General features: G+C 42.6%; 2 protein-coding genes across 10 annotated transcripts in view; one reads left to right on the forward strand and one right to left on the reverse strand.

Moving 5' to 3' along the window:
- Positions 1-23,354, reverse strand: part of LOC144531650 (ras-specific guanine nucleotide-releasing factor RalGPS1) — a 77,434-nt gene that overhangs the window by 37,439 nt on the left and 16,641 nt on the right. The gene's annotated exons all lie outside the window — the stretch shown is intronic.
- Positions 2,489-22,052, forward strand: LOC144531652 (angiopoietin-related protein 2-like). Of its 5 annotated transcripts, XM_078271905.1 has the most exons (7): positions 2,489-2,778; positions 5,894-5,975; positions 7,033-7,108; positions 13,015-13,944; positions 14,976-15,181; positions 17,242-17,512; positions 19,874-22,052. In XM_078271905.1, the coding sequence occupies exons 4-7, from the start codon at positions 13,050-13,052 to the stop codon at positions 20,071-20,073; spliced, it is 1,572 nt and encodes a 523-aa protein (XP_078128031.1). In that variant the 5' UTR covers positions 2,489-2,778; positions 5,894-5,975; positions 7,033-7,108; positions 13,015-13,049; the 3' UTR covers positions 20,074-22,052. The 5 variants fall into 5 exon arrangements, with proteins under 5 accessions (XP_078128031.1, XP_078128032.1, XP_078128030.1 ...); XM_078271906.1 differs by lacking the exon at positions 7,033-7,108; XM_078271904.1 differs by lacking the exons at positions 5,894-5,975; positions 7,033-7,108.

Raw genomic sequence — 23,354 nt, forward strand, 5'->3', positions numbered from 1 at the left:
GGTTAAGGGATGAGCATTTAGATTTTTATTTCCTAACCCATACCCGACCCTCGGTAACTGATCATTAACCGTTAACTGACAATCAAGCAACACAGTCCCAGTTCACCGTCCAAGAGGCTTAGACATACTTTCTCTTCGTGGACACATGCAGCCACTTTACTAAAACCACAACAACCACAAACACAAGTCCACAGCGGCCACTAGTGCACTAGCAAGTTAACTAGCCAGTCTGTGATGGTCCCCGCCTTTGCCTGCCTCCTGGCTCACAATCCACCTGACTCCAATGCCTATCCTTGTGAGGGGTAGGCCCACAGAGTGGCAGCTCCATATTGCTCTTTGGGGCAGTGCCCAGCCGAGCAACATGGGTCAAGCCCCGGTCACCAGACGCTTGCTGGCAAGCCCCTCACCCAGGTCTGGCTCCAGAAGTGAGCCCCAGTTTCCCTTTTCCGGGTGAACTTTCTGCTGATTCATATAGGATTTGTGAATCAGACTTCGTTTGGTCCCTGTCCTGGGACCACCCTACCAGGAGCTATTGCCCCCGAAAACACAGCTCCCAGGGTCACAGGGACACGCAAAACCCCTCCACCACATTAAGGTGGCCATTTTAAGAGGGACAACAGTGAGTTAACTCAGTGATTTCTCTCTGCTGAAGTGTGCAAGTAGTCTAAATGCAGCCATGACAGGAAAGACAGTTCACAGCCCACTGCTTTTCCCTGACTACCTGCTGCTGCCAGTTGTAGCTGTAGGTCATTATCGGCACCAACAGAGCAGACTGTGTGCATGAATAGAGAAGAAAGAGACTGGAGAGTGGTCACAGGCTGGGGCATGCCCTCCTTTATGAGGTACAGAAAGGAAAAGACATACAAAAGCCAATACAAGAAGTCCCACGACTTTCTCTTTGTTAAAAGACATAGAGGATGAATCAGAACAAAGAAATGAAATCATGGCTCCGGTATTACGCTCTCCTGCGTCTGGATGTGCTCTGACGCATGTTTCAACTTTGCATGAAGGCACTTAAATGAGTATCATAATATTTCCTTTCAGGATTTGAATTAGCGATTATGTTGTCAAATATGACCTTGACTTTTGAGTCATAATGAGAAATGTGTGTATGATATTCTCCTGTGTAAAGACTAGAGCCACATCGGGCACTAGCTTGTTGCTGGTGTCTCCAGCCCACCTACTCCACAACATTTCAAAAAGGCCTGCCACTTTCTGATTAGAATACAGCTCATTTGAAGCTACAAGCGTGACATTAAACCATCTGGAAGTTTCCCTGTAAAAGATTTTGGAACTAAAACCACAGCACAAATCAGCAGGAGATCAATTCCTAAAGAGTAAAGTTTCTCGGAATGTCTCAAAGGATAACCATCTTCCTCGCCCATCTGACCTCTCTGAGACAATCCACCGATAAAGTCCTGTCATACCTCACATGGAATTAAAAACAAAAGGTCACTCAATATTTATTGAAAGGGTTGTTCAGGTGTTATGTAACCAGTGATTACTATGACAACATAACAAACTTTACCAAACTCCACCTCTGCTTTTGCAAATGGTCTGAATAGACAGTGCCTGCCTGCTTTCATCTCAGCTTACAGAGTCTATGGAAGAGTCTTAACAGAAATAATGGACTGAAAACACAGCTCGAGCTGGAAAATAATGACTTTCTTATCCTATAAAAGGCAAGGATCATACGAGTATGAATGAGGCCTGGAAAAAGTCTAACTGAAATTTTTATTCTCTTTTGCGAAGACATTTTTTAGCTTCCACTTTTTTGGTGGCATACAAACCTAAAGGCGTCTTTTGTTAACCAATAATATACATTTGTATAAGTGTTCAAGCAGCAGGGAAATCTTTGTGTGAGTGCAGGACACAAAGAAATATGGGACCTACTTACAAAGACACCTTCTCCATAGTGCTCCCAGTGGGGAGCACTTTTAACATGAACAATGGCTTGTCCCAAATATTGTGAAGGGATGGAAACCTTAAATAGCTAATTGTTGAGAGCTAACGCTGTGTAGCCTTCATGACAACATGGTTGGGATCTATACAACGGAATGTTCTCTAGAAGTTGCGTTGTAGCAATGCTGGCTCTCACATGTCAACCACTGCTGTGGTTTGCACAAATATGTCTAAAAAACTTTATACATAATACACGTATAACACAAATTACTACATAAACTTTCATATTAGTCTGAAGGCCTCTCCAAATTCCTTCAGGGTAAATCCATGACTTTATTGTTCTGAAGTAGAGGTAAGGTCAACAGTCCCTGTTTCCCGTCCAGGTCAAAGCTGTGACCTCGCTGCAGCATACAGCTGCTGCCCAGCTCTCCGTGTGGGGCTGCAGGGGACAAGGGTTTGGGTGGGGGGACTGGGAGCCTCCGTCTAATTCCTCCATGATCTCCCTGTTGTCAAGGGGAGGAGAAATGGGCGTGACCATGGCTCACTGCTTAATTACTCAAAGAGAAAATCCCGTGTAATAGCAGGAAGACAGAGGGAGGTTGAGTCTCCGGGTGGAAGAGCAACAGAAAAAAAATCCTGTGCTGCAGATGAATGGAGTTAGGTTGGCTGGTTGCTGCTGCTTGATGATTGGATACCTGGGCACTAATAAACACACAACCATCTCATTTCCCCCAGAGAATGGATTCTGACAGCAAGTAAAGGAAATAATATGAAGAAGTTCCACTGACTAAATACCGGACTAACTCAGAGGACATGAGGACTGGCTCTGACAACTAAGGACTGGCCGGAGGTGTAAGGGAGCTGAGACAAGTGGAGGTGAGTGGGACTGACTTTTTCATTTCATGTTCAACTCAACACTGAATACTGTGCTCTGTGCTGGAAATATTCCAGAGCTTTGTAATCTTGTAATTCTTTCAGCATGACGGATTTGATATTGTTGGAAAGTTCTATGGGGTTTGAACAAAGATTTGCTGCAGAGTATGACTTTGTTCTGTCAGTGGGGTGTAATGAGTTTAACTTACGGTCGCTGCCCTCACATCAATAACTCTTTTACTGTCTTCTTATTCAAAGGCAGAAGTAGAAAGTCCACAGGAATACACAGATTATTCTGATACTGGTGTGGAACAGACATGTCCAACTCATCATTCACTTTACTCATCAAATGCCCTTGTTTGTTAACATTGCCACCTATTAGTATACTTCATGGATATCCTTTAAACAAAGATACTTATTTTTTTCTGATAAGCAGACATGACACACCTTGTTCTGTGTTTAGAAATATGACTCCTTTAAAATGCAAAGCATGATGCAAATCCACTTTAAACACTCAGCCATACTCTTTCCTGACTTCAGCGGAGGATTTCATATGGTTATATTACGTTATATACGTCATCTTGTATATCCAGCTCTGTCTCCACAGCGCTGTAGAGTAAGGTCTGGCTACACCACAGATGCATTCTGGGATAGGAGAAAAAAAACGCTCTGGGTTGTTTGCATTTCTTTAAACCAATCCCAATGGTCCTGGGTGGCGCTGAGCTCCAGACGCAGAGACGGTGGCTCAGAAAGGAACTTGTTTAGGTGGAACATTTGCACCCCGCAAAAGAAAACTCCATATCCAATATTAAATGAAGTTAACTGTTGACACAATCCAGTAACGTGAGCTATTTAAATTAGCTGATACATGGTTAAACCTCATTGGCTCTTACCAGTGTATCTCCGTGTGTACTTCGTCCACAGCAATCCCACCAATCAGTCCCAAAATTAGAGTCCCAGTTAGAGAGGAAATGACCTAAACATATTCTTTATAAATCTTTACAATCATTCCCTGAAAGAACCAAACAGACCTGCCTTGTTGCACCGTCCACATTTCCTTCAAAACTTGACATTTTCAGCGTGTAGCTCGCAACACACAGAGAGAGGAAGGGGAGGGACATGTCAGGCAATTATCCTGGAAATGTACTTCCTTTGATCCAGACTAATATATATGAGCACTGATCCTGCTAAAACTATAATGGTAAGGCAGACTTGACACTGCGTTACTGGTAAAAAAAACAATAAAATTAAAACTGCAAGCTGCATTGGACGGGCCCTCGCTCCTCTGTGTGCCTAGGGGTTACTGGTGGACACCGTTCCATGCGACCCTGCATACACACTAGACCATGTGCGGTGTTGGAAATCATGTATTGCAAAAGTTGTACAAAGTAGAGGGGGCGGGGCGTTTGCCAATGAAAAGGGAACTCTGTACCGAGTTCAATGATACCTCACACAAGAGTCTACGATAAACAGGTCATTAGTTATTAAAGGAGGCGTGGCTTAAGCACAGGGGGCAGGCCAAACCATCCCCAATGAAAAGGGAACTCTACTGAGTTCAATGATACCTCACACAAGAATAACTTAAACGGGTCAAAATGTATGAAAGGGGTGTGGCCTGAATACATGGGCGTGGTTAAAGTACACATGGGTACCAATCACGTGACCTCTTTGTTGTGGCCGCCATCTTTAGGACCGTAGCGCCACCAACTGATTCCAGGGGAAATGGCTAACGTTAACGTCAAAGAAACAGGCTCTGCTAACGTTAGTCAGACGAAAATTGCTCATCTCTCTGATAAAGAAAAGCAACGCTATTCCAATAAAATTTATATTTTAGGTTTTGATCCATATTTATTTCCGAATCAACTACTAACCCCGCTGAAATCTGCCGTTAACTTGCCAAACATGTCTTTTGGCGACATTTACATCTACCTCGTCCACAATCCTTCTCCATACACCGGGGAGTCCCTCAAGGCATACAAGAGCACTGAAGCTTCCATGTATTTAAAATCAGGATGGGTGAATGATCCTCAAGTGTATCATCTGGAGATGAAGAAACTGTTCTTATTTACAGGAAAGGTAAGATATGTGTTTACTCAACTTCACTACGCTACTAACTTGCTAGGTGGTGCTAGGTGGCAAAGCTAGGGCAATGCTAGGATAATAATTAACAATTGCCAATGGTATTTTGTTTTTTAAAACTGACCTTACGTTTGTTAGCGAAAACATATTTAATGTAGAAAATAGCTAGGAGTCTATGTTGAACTTAAACATCATGGGTTAATCTGGCTACATTGCTAAACTTATAATTCTCAATTTGTGTTTAAAGGTGAAGCATTCATAAAACCGTTCTGTGACCCCAACACATCCCTGGATCACAGTCCAAGAGGACGAGACAGTACTAATGGCTCACTGCACCTGTAAGGCAGGCCTAGGAGAGGTCTGCTCTCATGCAGCAGCTCTTCTGTACTCTGTGTTGGTTGCTGCTGATATTAAAAACGGGTAGGCTTGCACCGAGAAGCCCTGTGCTTGGGCTCAGACAAGTATGAACTCTGTCAGACGGGTCCCATATGAAGAGATCTGCAACATCAGTTTCTCTCACAAACAAGAGCCATGTTCAAGCCGTCAAGATCAAGGTCCTGGCTGTCCTGATATCAGACCATCAGATAAAGACTGCCAGGCATTCTTTGAGGCGCTTCATAATAGTGAATTGCAGGAGTCCAAACCAAATTGAGTCATTGAGGGCCACTCCCACAAGTAAGATACTTGTGGGAGTGGCATTGTCCATTCGTGAGCCCCGGGGGCTCACGAATGGACAATGTCAGCAGACTTCAGCAAGAAATGAAAAACAGAGATGGCTATGACAAGGTCTGGGGAGCTTCACGTAACCGGGCCTGTCTTGAAACCAAGTGTTTTGAAGTTGTACTTACTGTAAGTTGTAGAATTGGTCTGTGGACAGCATTAAAGGCAAATCCATCAGGGAATCTACCAATGTTGTTATTTTCTCTCTCTCTCTCTCTCTCTCTCTCTCTCTCTCTCTCTCTCTCTCTCTCTCTCTCTCTCTCTCTCTCTGTGTGATGCAACTGCACTTGCCAACTCCTCTTTCCACATTGTACTCAAGCACCTGGCTGGAGATGGGCTTTCCCTTGCTGCTGGTTGAGAGTACCACGGTCTTTGATGATCTACATCTAACAAAGCAACAGGTAAACAATATAAACATTCTCCTTTTAGTTTGCCACAGGCCTACTTCAATTGTATTGGAGTGTGATATCCACAATGATCAGGCTGTGTATTGGTACAACTCTTAATATTTCCATCAGTTCAGGTGAAATAAATGATAAGCCTTTACATTTTGAAAGTATTCCTATGGATGATTTTCCTGAACGTAATCAGTTTTAGTCAATCTATACACTTCAGTGGTAGGTTAATCTCTAAATAGTCATGTGTCACTAACCAACCCCCCCCCCCCCAGTGTTTGATAGTTGAGGAGGAGACCAGGGAGCAAAGTAAATCTAGAGCTTGGTTTGATCAGAGGGCAGGAAGAGTCCCAGCGTCAGTTTTCAGTGAGGCAGCCAGAGCAGGAACACCTGCATCCTTGACCCCGTGCTTCTCGGTTCTCCACTGAGGCAACAAGGTACATCCATATAACAGAACAGTTCCATAGGAGATCTATGCATAGGCCTACTGTGCTAGACAACCATGTAGAAAGCAAGATGAATTGGTCTAGTTTGTTCTAAGGCTTACAGCTTGTATACAATAGTGCTTGCAAGTTTGTGAAGCCTTTGTTTATAAGCCAGTAAATCAATGTTTTTTTTTAAATTGTCAGAATGCAACACCTGGTAAATGATAGACATGTTCACATTTTAATACATATTTTATATGGTGCAAAATGTGAGAGGCTGTAGAATACGATGTGAGAACTTGCAGAACAAAAAATCTGAACTTGTATGTTAAAATTTGCACACATGTGATCTGAATTTGAAGTCACACAAAGAAAAAAAACTGTTGAGAACAGAATCTGTGCCTCAACTTTTGCATTACAAGTTTGCAGCTGTCGTGTTCATGTAAATATCAATCTCCACATTTGTGAATTGTTTTTTCTGTGACTTCACATTTAGAAAATAGGTGTACACATTTTCTACAAGTGTTAATTACTTACAAGTACAGAGTTTTTGTTCTGCAACTTCTCACATCGTATTCTACAAGCTCTCACATTTTGCACCATATTTACCTTCATACTTACATTCCAATCTTTGTCAGATGGGGTCAACAAAATGAGGACAGAGCAAGGGAAAGCTATGTTGCTATGATGCAAGACCACCATGAAGACTTCCAGGTGAGGGCATCAGGGTTCATCATCAACCCAGAACTCCCCTGGATTGGAGCATCACCTGATGTGGTTGTGTGGTTGCCTGCACTTGCCATGGAGATGGCGTTTTAGAGATAAAATGCCCCTTCAAAACCAGGAACTGCTCCCTTACTGAAAGCTGCAAGTTTTCGCCCAGTGAATTCAATATGATCCTGTCTTCTTCCACGATCCTTAAAGCAAAGTGGTGAATTTCATCAAGACTGGAGTGGTACCTGAGCTGCTGGGGAAATGGTATACAACACCACGCCTTACTCCCATAGACACCACAGCCACAAAACAGCCACCTTAAGTGGGATGCTACTGCGGTCAACCTGCAGGCACAGATGTCATCATTTGCACATCTGGAAACTGTAGGCGAAGACCTGCCTTAAGCTGACCAGGGTACCTAAGACATGGAAATGTGTGGAGTGTAGAAAACAAGTTTAGTATTACCAGTCTGTGACAGGGGAGCTGACTGACCTAATGGAATGTGATGGAAAATGTATCAATTGCACATTTATTGTTACCGCAATGTGACCATGTACAATAAACATCACTAAAGTGTAATTGAATGAATAACATTTTTCATTTCCACTAATTTCCAACTAATTTTAGCCCATACCAATATACACACACATTTGTGATAGTCTACTGGAGTGTTCTGTGGGAGTCCAGTGATTCCTTTTAATGGCAGCTAACCACGTATGTCTCCTTTCAGTGTTTTTAGGAACATTATAAAACGTATGTCCCGTTTTTTCTGACTTGCTGTTATCACAGCCCATGGCACAGCAGACAGAAGGCATATTTACTGTTCACTTACGGTCCCTGGGCGGTCCTAAAGATGGCGCCGGCTTTAATGTGTGACGTCACAAGATACCCATGTATAGGGGGCGGCTCAGTATTACATGTAGACCACACATAAGTTTCATGTAAATCGGATGATGTTTGTCATATAAGGCTGATTTCCTGTTGCCAGCAGGAGGCTCTATGACCAAAAGTCAATATTGTCCTGTAGATGACCTCAGGCCTGGACCCCTGTCAATCATGAAACATTTTGTGCAGATTGGACAATATGCACCTGGGTTAGAACAACTTTCTCGCTAAACGCTCAAAATGGCCACCACACCGCGCCCAGTATAATAACTTTTCATTGTTAAGGTCTTGAGATGGTACAGACCAAATTTGAAGTTGATCGGATGAAATCTCTAGGAGACGTTTGTTAAAGTATAGCATCATGACTTTTAGGTCTACTACCTGTTGCCACTAGGGGGCGCTATGACTTTGAGCCAATATCGGCCTGTAGGTGTCGTCAGGGTTGGACTCTTATGAATCCTGAAAAGTTTGAGCTGATTGGACAATGTACACTCGAGTTACACCCAAATCCTGTTTCATTGGCGAAACGCACAAAATGGCCGCCCCGCCATGGCCATGCCCTATGACGAAAAGTTTTTCTTTTAATAACTTTTCATCTCTAAGGCCTTAAGATGGTACAGACCAAATTTGAAGTTGATCCGATGAAATCTCTAGGAGGAGTTCGTTAAAGTACGACATGTGGAAATGGCCCAAAATGCACTAATTTCGTACAATCAATTCAAAATGGCGGACTTCCTGTTGGGCTTAGGGTATTGCTCCAATTGACCCTTCGCTAAGCCATGCCCTAAAACCGCCACAGGCCAATCGTGGCTTAGCAACCGTAACTAGGCGCGTGAGGTCTGTCAAGCTTTCGAGCAAGGGAAACACCGTACGCCGAAGCGTTGTGCAAATCTGATATCCGGTATCCTAAAAGTTTGGACGGGGGTGGTGGAATTTTTCCCTTCCCGAAACCTAAAACCCAAGGGGAGAAAGGCTGGGCGTGGATCAAGCAGTGTGGGAGGCCCCATTCACAACTAGCTAAATGTTGACAGTATTAACAAAAACACATACGTTTGCTCCAAGGCAAGAACACGCTAATGTTAGCTAGCTAGCTAGCTAGCTAACATTAGCGTGTTCTTGCGTGTTCTTGCATTGCTTGGAAATAATGACTGTTCTTTGCTCATAATGCATATATTAGAACGTAAAATAAAGACAATTCCGGCGCAAAACGAACCTAGGGGTTAAATAACAGATGTGTACCCACTCTTTCGTTCTCTGGGACATGTTTTCAAGCTAGCGCGGACCGCTGATTAGCTTACAACGCTAGTATTCGGGGCACAGGGAAAGTAAAAACAAATCGCTATTTATACCACTAAAAAGGCTCAAAATATCACCACACTTCAACTGTAGCATAATGAGGGTCCCTAAATGTTAACCGAAGCATTGAGAACTTTGTAAGTGTACAGACAGTTTATTAAAAAGATAGTTTAGAAAGACAGTTGCGTTCCGCCGTCTTGGGAGCTACTGTCTTTCTGCCCCGAATACTAGCGTTGTAAGCTAATCAGCGGTCCGCGCTAGCTTGTTCCAAGCTCCAAACACATTTGATTAGCATGAAAACATGTCCCAGAGAGCGATCGAGTGGGTAGACATCTGTTAATAACCTGACATTCTGTCATAACCTGTCCTTAAGATGATTAAAGGCAAGACGGAGGCTCACTGACATACTTTAAAATATATTTCAGCATTTGTTAATCGCTAAAAATAAGCAGGAGAATGTTATCATTGCAAAGTGTTCAAGCTAATGTCTTGTGTTTATTCCACAAGATGTATGGATAAGCTGTTTGATTTATAATTATTAGATTATTTTCAAATGTCACTTACCCTGCCGTTTCCCATTTGAATGGTCAGCATATGAGGCGGCTCACATTATTGCATGACCTATAGGCTTTAGCTTCAATTTTGATGAAATTATTCTCTCATCGGTTGCATATTATGTCGTGGATATATCCCTCGAATATATACTGCAGTCCCTTTTGTCTTGCTCTCTCAGATATTTCACCTGTTCGCCAAAAATGACTAATTATCTCCTTGGGAATGTCTGACACCGGTGCATACATACTTTAATGGACGTGCCAGGCACGAAAGCTTGACAGGCGTAGCAACAGTAACTAAGGAGGGCGGGGCTTAGCGAAGGGTCACTCCAGTGAGCTTTTTTGTACGTGTTGACATGCTACATATGTGTACCAAATTTCGTTAGTCTACGTCAAACATACTGCAGGGGCTCCATCACACGCCTATCTACAAAACCCTTAAAATATCAAATTTGGCCTGATGCGTATGCAAAGTCTAGTGAATTTGTGAGTATGGGAAGGTCCCCAAAAAGACGATTCATTGCGCGAAAAATAATTCCTTCAGTTTCAATAGGGCCTTCGCTGCTGTCGGCGATCGGGCCCTAATAATAATAATAATAATAATAATAATAATAATAATAATAATAAGAACTGCTGGAATTCAGGTTTATATAGCGTAGTTCTGTCTCTTCCCCCTCTCCTGTCAGATTCTATTAAATACAATTTTTAAAAAGAAAACAAATGCTGATTTTACGCCGTAAAACTTCCTGCTCAGTATGTATTTTTCTCACTGTACTAATCATGTTTTTCATTAGTCATCATAGTTTAAAGAGCTCTTCATGCCTTTGTGTCCAGACGCAGACGTGCAATTGTGGTGAGCAATGTGTGTGTGTGTGACACACACATGAGTTGTGAGTTCCAGTGACAAAGACAGAAAGAGAGAAGCGGGAGACAGGGAGGGAGAAAACATGCGTGACAAATCAATGCATCACTCCTGACGTCTAGCACAGAGAGCTATGTTTGTTCTCTGGGTGCTCGTATTGTCTGCTGACAGACAGATGGTGATCTGGCTCTGGGCTCAGGTTGTGGGGGTCTACTGACCACACAGACCTAACCCATGCAGACTGCACTATCAGAGACCTGCAGTTTCTGTGTGTGTGTGTGTGTGTGTGTGTGTGTGTGTGTGTGTGTGTGTGTGTGTGTGTGTGTGTGTGTGTGTGTGCGAGTGCGTGTAGGTATTTCACATAACTTCAGGTGGCACTGCTCTCCCATCCTCTCGGAAAATAAGTCGTCGGACCAGATGCCAACTAAACATTTGGTCTCCTCCTCTCTTCATGTGCTACAGAGACTTGGGTTATTGTGCTGCATTATTTTTCCTTCATCCGGTTCTGACGACAGCCGGCCAGAACTCCCTGTAATTCATCCGTAAGTCCGACCCCTCCATAAAAAAGTTTGTGTCACTGAACATTCCAATGCTGTGATAGCATTTTTCCCAGAGACAAACAGAATCATTATCAAAACATGGCTTGCCAATAAACGAGCTTTGAGTCGAGACTGGAAACAGGGAACTAATTTGCTTGAGCAAGCCTTCTTAGTCATATCTTTTAGTAAAGATAACCAGTGTTTTCACTTCATGAGATCAAATTAGGGTTTACTGCACAATCTGACAAGCAGTCCGACTTCAAACTTCAAACTTCGGCCTCCTCTCTTCTTTAAGTCTTGTTTCTTGTTGTTTCATATCTTTTCCTTCCATTAGTGCATATATGTGAGTTTTTGAACAGGAAAATCTGCTAATGATGGATATAGACTCCTCTCCCATTGCAAGTAGACAATTGTTTGTTTTTTTCTTCTGGCGCGTCACGTACAAAGTCAAGAACGTGCCGGAAAACTGCCGGTGTTGTTAACCTTTCCTGCTACAGCTTTCATTGCACAAAACTGCAAACTCTGCTGTACCATTCTTATTAAGTGCTGTGTATTCACGTGATATCTTCGCTACTAAACTTAAACTCAAGGCAATGCAGAATTTATCTTCATTTCAGATCGACAAGCTTTTGAGAGGTAGAAAACCAGCTTCTCCAAAGTTTACGGCAGCACGGCTGCTCCTGCAGAAATTAATGGGAAGCGTGGAAATGACAGTGGACAGACTCCCCAGAAAGGCGGGTGGTCTTTACAGGTTAAAGTGAGCATCATGCGGCGATGACAGTTAAGCATAGGCACCAAAATGACTAGTTATCATTGCATGCGTTATTATCTGGCATTTCAGCCTTTTTTCCTCACTCTTTGCTGTGAGCTTAAACTCGCTGTGCTCCACTGGGTGACGACTTTTCAACTATTGTTTTGTTGGTAGTACCGTGCGCGCGCCTAAGCAACCACGTGCGGCTCCTGTCCAATAAGGTGGGTGGGATGCGGCCGCAGGAGGACTTAACTTCCCTTCAACAGGCAACCAGGCAAAGGCATGCAGTTGTTGCTCTCGGTCGAGTGTTTAACTATAAGTGCGTAGTAGTATATCTGCGGCTAAAGGGAGATTAATGCCGAGCACCAGTTCACAAGTTTTTAGTAAATATCGACCGATAATGATCGGCAGTCGATCAATCGGGGCATCACTACTTGAAATGCATTGGAATCCATCCAGAATTTCCTCATATCTGAACTCTCATGAAAACATTTCCTCAAGAGGTTTGCTGACCGTTCAAGTGAGGACATTATGAATGTGTTACATGCCTCAATGCTAGTTTTATCAAATCAAGCCTTCATTGGTGTCGTCACATATTCAACAATACTTGTTTGATTCATCATGTGTAGTAAAATATGAGAAATGATTGCTGAGTGAAATGACAAAACTTTGTGGGTATTGGGGAGCTGCAGTGTTTATTCATGGACAGACTGTAACCTACACTCTACATGTATTGCCACTTGACAAATCTGCTGCGATCTCCAACCCGCCCCTGCCCTGCTGCTCAAGGCTTTGAAATTTGCGGACCAGACGGAACCAGTATAGACACTCGCCTCAGCGTCGCATGAATGCATTCGCAACAACAGTGACACTGGCATTTACGCTCTAGATGGCTGGGTATTCTACAATTCTTTGGTTTATCAGTGACATGTATGAAGTACACTGCAGACAGGATTCTCCGCTAACATGTAGTCACATCTACACACATTTACTGATAATCTCTTCCCCTTCTGTTCCAGAAATCATCTTGTGTCGGGTGCAGCAGGACTGCGCTATGATTCTCCCTGTGGTGGTTTTGCCGGTGCTCCTGCTGCTCTCTGGACCCAAGTCCTCTCTCCAGGGAGACCCTCAGGAAATCGGAAACAGTGATGACTTCCTGGAGAGAGAGTTTGTCTATGCGCCAAAACGCCAAAAACGTGCTGTGGTTGACCACAGTGTTTCCCAAAAAGACAAATGTTCTTACACCTTTATTGTCCCTCAGCAGAAAAACAAGGGGGCCATCTGTGTGAACTCCAAGGAGCCCGAGGCCCTGCTGGAGAACCGGGTCAATAAGCAGGAGCTGGAGCTGCTCAACAGTGAGCTGCAGAAGCAGCGAAAGCAGATTGAAGCGCTGCAGCAGTTGGTAGAGGTAGATGGGGGGGTCATCAATGAAGTCAAGCTACTGCGCAAAGAAAGCCGCAACATGAACTCCAGAGTTACACAGCTCTACATGCAGCTGCTGCATGAGATTATCCGCAAACGAGATAATGCTCTTGAGGTTTCAACGCTGGAGACCCGCGTGCTCAACCACACAAATGAGATGGGGAGGCTCGCCTCACGCTACCGCGACCTGGAACACAAGTACAAGCAGCTGTCAGCCCTCGCAGATAACCAGAGTGCTCTCCTGGTGCAGCTGGAGGAGCACTGTAAGCGGGGGGGATACTCCTACGGTATGGTGCAGGACAGGAGCCGCCCGGGCCGATCACAGCCTCCTGCCATCCCTCAGCCTCCTCTACAGATGCCTGCATTGTCTCCTGGAGGCTACAGACCCTACCATCCACCTCCCTTCACCCGCCACACCAACAACCCCATGACTAATGAGATACAGAGTGACCAGAACTCCAAAGAATTGCCACCTCCACCTGCCACAATGCCAAGTGCTACATACAGCTTTACAAGCCAGCCCTCTGGTAAGTACTGTTGATGACCACACAGACACTGTCATGTCTTCCTCTGAGGTCTATTGTTGCAGCAGACACAGGCCATATATTGTCCAATACTTCACAAAGCTGGGGAACATCTCCTCTACTGTGGCATACCTCACTGAGAACATGCATACAGTGGCCTTTTTCAAAAAAGATTACTGCACCTGCAACTGATGTCTAAGTCCCTATAATATCCTTAGAGAGGAAGAGGTTTTTAAATCATCTCATTTGATATGAGATCATGACTTGTTTGGCAGATCTTACTAAGCCTGGGAGAAAGCTTGAGCTTGGCAAAAAGGCTTTCTCTTGTTCTGCCCCCTCAACCTGGAATACACTGCAGCAGGATCTAAAACGGTCCAGCTTGATCCCACTAGGGGATTTTAAACGGGTCCTTGTGACATTTTTTTAAGTTGAGACTGAAGATGGTTTAGTGAAGTAAATGATGTAGAGCTGAAAATATTGATCTAATTAATCAGTCTGCAACTCACTCTTGGCACAGGTTGGTCTGCCTGCCTGTGCCAACCTACCAAAGTTCTCACACACTACCACACTCCTCTGTGCTAGCTCCCAATGGCTGCTTGAGTCTGATTCAAGCTACTGCCATTCGGCCCTCACTATGAAAGGGGCCCACCTATCGCTCAAAAACAATCTGTCTAACAATTGCTGTCATGGCTTAATCGTAGTGGAAACAAGCATCCCATGGACAGCAGACACTCTACACATTTTCCTACTATAACACACACACACACACACACACACACACACACACACACACACTTTACTGCTGCCAGCATCACAGACACTGGAAAGCATTCGTCATATTTGGCATACATAACACATGGTCAAAAATGACTTCACTTTTCCAGGAGCAGTCTGTCCATATGCATGTTCCACCATTCTATTTGAAGTTGCAGTGCCTGTTACTTGCACAGGTTGTTAGCATTATAATAAAGATGACAGTAATTAAAGGCTTAGTCGATAATAATGCATTATACAGCTTTGTTAGTCAGCATTAGTCTTTCTTCCAGGTCCTTTCAAAGACTGCCTCGATGCTCTGGAGGGCGGATACACCACCAGTGGTATGTACCTCCTGAAACCGGACAACAGCAACCAACTCATGCAAGTTTGGTGTGACCAGAGACACGACCCTGGTGGCTGGACTGTTATTCTGAGACGTCAGGATGGCTCTGTGAACTTCTTTAGAAACTGGGAGACGTACAAGGTAATATTTAAAGTGCTCATATTTTGCTCATTTTCAGGTTCATAATTGTATTTAGAGGTTGTACCAGAATAGGTTCATGTGGTTTAATTTTCAGAAAACATCATATTTTTGTTGTACTGCACATTGCTGCAGCTCCTCTTTTCACCCTGTGTGTTGAGCTCTCTGTTTGAGCTACAGAGTGAGACATCACACTTCTGTTCAATCTTTGTTGGGAGTCACACATGCTCAGTAAGTACTGCTAGCTTGTCAGTTGCAGAGTATGAGGGCGTGCCATGCTAGCAGCTAGGCGAGCATTATAACGTGTGTTCCAAAGTGACCACGTTTGTCTCTGAAGTAAAGGCTGGACTACAATAGAGCTGTTTGGAGCAGTTTGTGAACAGTGTTTTCTGTTGGAGATGGTAAGTCCCTTTGGGGGGGGGGGGACTTTGGGCTTTTTCACTTTGTAAACATATAATGTGCACAAAATGATATATAAAGGGGAAAAGCCAATAAGCACAATATGAGCACTTTAAAGTGCCCATATTATGAAAAAAACACTTTTTCTGGGATTTGGGGTGTTCTTTTGTGTCTCTGGTGCTTCCACACGCATACAAATCCATCCATGCTGTTTTGAGTGAGATACGGTTTCTGAATGTGTCCTGTCTTCAGTCTCCGGGTCAGCTGGTCAAAATCGGCACGGCTTGTGATGTCACAAGCCGAAACGAGCTGGCTAACCACAACTGTTAGCTCGTAGCATTAGCGTTAGCATGCTACCTCATTCTCAATAGCAAAGCACTGCTACAACACACACAAGTTCACCATAATCTCCAAAAGAACTACTTCCATGTGCACCCTCATTTAGAAGTCTCCCAGCTAATCCTGCCTTGTAACTGACTGAAGGTGGAGAAACAGCCTTTCTTTTACTGTCTATGGAGCTAGCTAGCTGACATGATCTACATCTGAGCTACTGCACATGTGCGAGTGCAATCAAAGATAGTACAGAAGAAGAAGAAGAAAAGAGGTCTCACTCTGTAGCTAAAACAGAGACCAGCTGAAAAGAGGATCTGCAGCAGTGAGACAGAGCTGTGCAGTACAACAACAATATGGTGTTTTTTAACATTAAACCATGTAAACCTATTCTGGTACAACCTTAAAATACAATTATGAACCTGAAAATGAGCATAATATGGGCACTTTAAGGATCTGAGCTTAGAATCATAAGGTTTTACATGCCTTCTAGACAGTTCTGAGAAGCTTAAGTTATATCCGTGATGAAATAATTAAACTGCTATTTAGCTCCCACAGTGGATATCTGTCTTAGACAAAACAAACAGTTTGGTGACTCCATTGTGTAAGATGTGAGTAATCATAAGAATAACTACAAAATCAAGTGTATGAGATCGCAACAGAAGAGCTGAAATCAATTCATGAACCAAGCATGCTCTTAGTGTTGTATGGTTATGATCCAAGGACTTTATAACTATGCTGTGTTTCCCAGTTACTACCAGTAGTGGAACTCAATGTTATGTAAATACTGGTGCACAGGGCGAAACATTTAGTTGCCAAAAATTAACATCCTGTGGCTTAGAGGGAAGACATCCCAATATGGATAATCTTCTTACTACTTTAAACTCAAGACCAAAGCATAGACTACTTCCAAGTTGTCCCCCAACCCAATCTTTCCCCAACACACCCTCAATGAGTCAACAAGGCACTCTGAGCCAATTACACCCCGACACTTGGCAGGGACTAGGTCTCCCTCCTGATGGAACCCATGTGTGATGTAATTGAAACCAGTGATTTAGACACCCTAAGCTCTGATGGAGAGGATCTTAAACATGTCCTGCAATTATGCCACTGCTCTTGGCCTCTCACTCTGACATCATACCAGTCTTTCAAAGATGCAAGGAAAATATGGGTGGTTATTTAATGGAAGTTCATGGCTGTATCCAAGGGGACGACAAACTGTTTATTTCTTGTTCATTTTAAAATAAGAAAATTGCTGTGGCTTTAAATCATGTGTTAGGAACTGTAGAAATGGATTACTCCTGGATTCATTTAATGCCCTTCTTCTTTTATAGCAAGGGTTTGGAAACATTGATGGTGAACACTGGCTAGGCCTAGAAAACATCTATTGGCTGACCAACCAGGGCACCTACAAGCTGCTAGTGACTCTGGAAGACTGGACCGGACGCAAGACCTTTGCAGAGTACGCCAGCTTCCGTGTCGAGTCTGAGGCCGACTTCTACAGGCTGCGAGTGGGCCGATACCATGGCAACGCTGGAGACTCTCTTACCTGGCACAACAGCAAGCAGTTTACCACACTGGACAAAGACAATGACGTCTACACAGGTGATTGGAATGCAGTGCAAGAGAGGGCCATTATAACTATTGGTTGGCTTTCACTTGCAAAAACATATTGGTATATGATTCAATACATCACACAGTCTTCACAGAAGTTCCAGCCACATACTATAAATGTAATGTAAATAGACAGCATGTATATAGCGCTTTTCAAGTCTTAACGACCATTCAAAGTGAGACAAGACCAAAAAAATAGTAAAAGCATTTTCCACCAAACAGAAAGATCAGGCTGTAGCAGTCACCTTCATCATCCACAGGGAGCCGGTTGAACTTGTTGAGTACAAATATCTGGGGTCAGTTTTTGACAACCAGCTATTCTACACCAACACAGAGGAGATCCTAAGGACGTGCCAGCAGAGGCAGTAACTGTTGCGAAAGCTCAACTCATTCAGTGTCAGTAAAGACATCCTCAGAACCTTTTACTAATCCTCTATAGAGAGCATCATCACCTTCTCTTTCATATCCTGGTTTCACTCAATCTGCCTCCAGAACAGAAACCAGATGCAAAGTGTAGTCACAGTTTGCTCCAGGGTTATGTGAGTCCCTGTCCGTCCCCTTTTCACTTTCACTTTCAGACCAGCAGCTCCTCAACTCCCAACCATCCCTGTTTTCTTCTTTTCTTAACACTCACACTGTTGTGCGATGGACAATCAATTTTAATATAAAACTGAACATGTGTTGCTGCTGCTCTACTCTTATTGCACTTTAAGTATATGTATTATGATTTATGGCATTGTGTTTATTTATTATACTTGTATTTGAATACAAGGTGCCAACTGCTCATCAGATAAACATTCACACACTTTGACATGTAGACTGCAAGGCCAAGGACCAAACCGCCGACCGCTCTACCACCTGAGCCACAGCCTCCCCATAGTGTATATGCCACTTTTCTCATTGGGAAAGTGAAACATAACTGGCTGTATTCAGTGTTGAGTTATGACCCGTGATGAAGAATTGATACAACACTGCCCTGTAATAGACTTGAGGCTATGGGTATACAGTGTAGGGAACTTCACAGTTTCCAATGTTTGGTAGAGTTAACCCAAAACGGAGATGGGTGGTGGCGTCCGGAGTCAGGCTGCACCTGAATAAGCAGTGGTTATTATGGCTAAACTCTGCAATTCATATGCCTTTTGCAGTTCTGTTTTTGAAATACTATGTTGTAGCCTACATATGTTATTGTTGATTGTGCAGAACAAAATGGGTTTTTATAATTTTGGAAGATCACAGCAGCAATTAAGCAAGTTGATATTGAATAACAATAAGCCAGCGAGCTCAGGCAAATGCAATGTCTGCTCGTTGAGAACAAGTCCAAACGGCCATGTCCTGCTCTTCCTCTGTAACTGAAGACATGCACACCAAGATGCACTCAGAGTTTAAATTTGGCAAGCAAGCCACCCGAGTAATGTCTGGCATATTTCAGTGATCCAAATGTGTTAGCCATAGCGCAACTTAGCGCACATGCAAGCCTGAAGATACATAACCTCTGCTCCTTGATTTATTTAAATCGAATTGGCTGGATGAAGTTGGCAACTCTGCAAATACCCCATTATTGTATATCTTGTACTGGCATTTATGATTAAAACACCTTTCTACTTGAAAGAGTTAATGTATTTAATTATCCAGAGTGCATGCACAAAAAACTGAAAATAGAAAAAAAACTCATAAAAACATTGTGTTAATGAGCTATGGCCAATTGCATGCTGTAAATAGTTATCCAGAAGACAGCAGTCACACAAAGTGGCACACAGCCAATATACTATTCATGACATTACACAGACTTTAAGATCGCAAACCTGACCCGATTCACACCCAGGGGAAGGTACAAATTACAGCCTGGGTCGGGCCAAGAATCAAAGCTCTACCACAACCCTAATTTGAAACATTGCAGTCGCCACACAACCACCTCCCTACCAAAACACACTAGTAATCAGATAGCCAATCAATTCATAAAGAGGAGAAGTAAAAAGCAGGAAGTGGAAAACAACACACATGCTGTACAACTGCCAACAATAAAACACCACATGTGGCCATCCTGCTTCATTCTTCTGAAACTGTCTTCCTGTGTGTTCCTATAGATATTTCCAGCATTTACACAGCAATGACAACTCCAACATGAAGGAGAGCGAGACTGGCACAAGCATGTACACATTAACTGATGCAGACAGTGCACACACCCAGAGAGGAGACAGCGGGCGGGTCACCGCATGGAGCATGCTGAGAGCTTTACTGTTCTGTAATGAACACATACAAAAAGGCCAATTATGCAGGTGCAATGATCAAGCCTTACCCTAACCCCTGAACCAGCAAAAGACCAGAATTGAATGTGATTCCTTGTGTCTCCAGGTAACTGTGCCCACTACCAGAAGGGAGGATGGTGGTATAATGCCTGTGCCCATTCCAACCTGAACGGCGTGTGGTACCGTGGTGGGCATTACCGCAGCCGTTACCAAGACGGGGTCTACTGGGCCGAGTTCAGAGGAGGAGCTTATTCTCTGAAAAAAGTGACCATGATGATACGAGCCAATGCAAACACCTTCCATTAACACTTTAGTCATTCAAAACTGAAGCAGGAATCCTTGATTTGATCTTCAGTCTTCACTTCTTTTCCTGTTGGTTTCTTTTGTATTCATAATGTAGCTTCAAACTGCAAAGGCTCATGCAGTGATGCAATATGATCCATGCAGAATCTTTTTTTTTGTATTCCTCCTACAGGTATAGGTTTTGCTTATGTTGTTTGGGGTCATAAAGCGACATCGCAAAGACAAAAAATACATCAAGTGGCTGTAATATCTTATCCGTGTCTCCTGGTCTGCGTGACCTTTTGGTGCACATCACAAACTTCAATAAATAATATATAAATAAATAATAAATAATTATATTGGGATCAATTCTACAGGTGATAAATCTAGTTATTTATTTTTGATACAATGTTCTAGAAAGATTTCAGTAAATCTATCACATTTGCCAAGATAATTTATTTTCAAAGGCCTTTGCTTATTCATTTCATCTAATATTTAGAATTGACAATCGTTAGTAAAACAATGGATTGGATGTGACAAAGTACAAAGTTCAACATGCCAAATAAACAGGTCAACTGTTCTCCAATCTAAATAACAGGACTGTGGAATATACAGCTATCTGTATCACTGAATACACTGCAGGATTCCTCAACTCAACTCCATATGTTGACTGGAAGGAGTCTATAATGCTTGATTGGTCTTTATAGAGAGATAAGTGGCAGACACTGCTCCTTGGAGATCATCTTCCTCACTATATCCTGATCAACCACTGTTACACCATGGTCTGGTCTGGGTGAATACTCAATTCTGATTGGCTGCAGGGTGTCCATTAAAAGTGATATAGGACACCTACTAAAGGCGTTCTGGTGAAACTGACTGTTTACCATTCTAAATGAATGTGCTACATAGAAGAAAAAGAAAATGTGAATCTGGTATTTCCAACTCTGTGTTGTGCTTCAGTGCCTCGTCCTCTGAACACCACAGGATGGCGCCAACACACAAGCTGCAGGAAGTCAGTTACACTCTGAACTGACTTTGTTTCACAGCGAGTAACGTTATCTCCCATCCCGTTCACTGTTCAGGTCGCTACTTCAGGCTGCGGCCGACACTATACATGGCAGATCACTGTTCCTGAAAGTTTTGATATTGTTTTGGACATGGCTGGATAGCTAGCTTGTCTTGTTGTTAAACACACTGTCACATTATATTTACTGGTTGCCAACTGTACACAATGTTATTGACTTTAAATCTTTCCAGCATAGCGTTAGTGTTCCGGCGCCTAGCTGTCTGAGCTGAAGGGTTCTACGAGCTGAGCGGACTATAAATATCTCCCGTTGCCAAGGGTGGCAAGTCGTATCTAAGGCCGTCCTATTCCCTGGAACAGTGAACAATGTTTGCATTGCATAATAACCTTATGAGATGGGAAAGATTGTTCCAGGTATTAGTCAAACCCTCAGGTGTAACCAGGGAAACTTTAGATTTTGATTGTAAAACAAAGTGCTTAACAACTTCTCATTCAGCCATTAATATACATATTCATACACCACTGGTGGCAGCATAGTAGGCTCCAATGTCTCGCTCACACTTTGACAAGAACGGATCTCCCTCAGTTCAGTCTCTATGCTAAGCTAGGCTTACCACATCCTGACTCCAGCTCTGTACTTCTTGAACTATTACTACCACTACTACTTTAAGTTACCAGCACTGAGATTACAAGATCCACTACATCTATTTAAGATGGACATTTTGAAATAGACAACAGCCTTTAAATGTATATAGGAATTAAAAACTACAATTTGAATGCAGGTTTTCCAGGTACAAGCAGCTCCAGTATACTTAAGCAGTAATTCAGTTATTCCTTCTACCCACCAAAGATCAGTCACTGTATGAGTGTGCAGATACAGTATGTTCCAGGTATTCTGTGTACATATATGCTGTTTTGTTAACATTCATTTTTATAGTCTGTATATTATCAACGTTGCAATAAACAATATACAACTCTGCTTGTGTTTCCAGTGATCTCATTTTAATCAGTTCCACTGTTTGAAACCAAAGCCATTTACCGTTCACACATCTGCACTACAATCAACAGAGGCGAGAGAGTAACCTATACTGGAGAAATAGAGTAAAGCACAAATCAATGAGTGGCACTGAAAGAGCAGCAGATTTACACTTGCAACCAGTAATAAATGCAACACGACAGAGTGATTCATTAGCTCTTAAACAATTCAGCCAGCAATATTAACACATTATTATATTGACAACAAGCTGTGCTTCTGATGAATACAGCTCTGAGAGGCCGCATATTGATTCTTGTATGAGGTAACTGTGAACAAACATGATTGATCTGTTAAGAGTTAAAGTATTATCACATTAAGTCATGGTGACTTGATCCTATGGTAATGGTGGGCACCATGAATTCATGATACATCCTGCATTAATTCATCATCATGAGTCATGCATTAGTTAGTTTATGATTTGTACCCTCACAAAGAGTAAAAAATAACACTAATGACTGTGTTACATTTCAAAAATGAAAGCGATGGTATGTATCTCCTCAGTGAATGAAGTTTCTGCTGGTTTAGTGACTGAAGTATCGATGCCATTCACATAATAACACTTAAATATGCAACAACACAATCAGCCAATTACTGTTAGTTGACAACAGACTTAGTCATTATTCTTGAATACACTGTTTTATGCAGTTTTTGTTAAAAAAAAAAAAAGCTTTACCAGTAGCTAATAATCATTTTGTTACCGTCTGCATAAAGAAAATATGGATTGAATTAAATATCTATTTGTTAAGAAATGATGTCCCGATAAATTGTGCAACCGCATCTGAAATACATTAGGATATGCTGATCTCTCTCTTACAGCAGAGATCTTCAACAGGGGGTCTGGGACCCCTAGGGGGTCCTCAGAGTTACTGAAAGTTATTGTTCAATGGTTTCAAAACAACAACAATTTAAATACTTTTGCAAGTATGCATTGACCTGAAACCAAAATGTTATTAGTAAAGATAAATCTTTTTTTTTCATAGCTACTTCTTATTGCTAAGTTTAGAGGATTCGCTATGGCCCATTTTAACATGATGTAGAAGTATATGAATATGCCAACCATTTTAAAAGCTTAGTATTGTATGCACCATAGTAAGGTAAGGTATGTGTAAAGGCTTTAGGCCGCCCTACACGTTATTGTAGAACCAGTTTAATATACAACTACATTTTATGGCATATGTAGTAGGTATCTCTGCTGTGTCTCTTTTAAAGCTAAGGTGTCCTTGGCCTAAAAAACGCTGAAGACCC

The sequence above is a fragment of the Sander vitreus genome, chromosome 16 (assembly GCF_031162955.1).
Source record: "Sander vitreus isolate 19-12246 chromosome 16, sanVit1, whole genome shotgun sequence".
NCBI lineage: Eukaryota > Metazoa > Chordata > Actinopteri > Perciformes > Percidae > Sander > Sander vitreus.

What these genes read in the sequence shown, in the direction of transcription:
- LOC144531652 (XM_078271905.1), top strand. Translation starts at nt 13,050, where the DNA reads ATGATTCTCCCTGTGGTGGTTTTGCCGGTGCTCCTGCTGCTCTCTGGA. An exon ending in CTTTACAAGCCAGCCCTCTG is followed by an intron (nt 13,945 to 14,975) that starts GTAAGTACTGTT and finishes AGTCAGCATTAG; the next exon opens with TCTTTCTTCCAGGTCCTTTC. An exon ending in AGACAATGACGTCTACACAG is followed by an intron (nt 17,513 to 19,873) that starts GTGATTGGAATG and finishes TTGTGTCTCCAG; the next exon opens with GTAACTGTGCCCACTACCAG.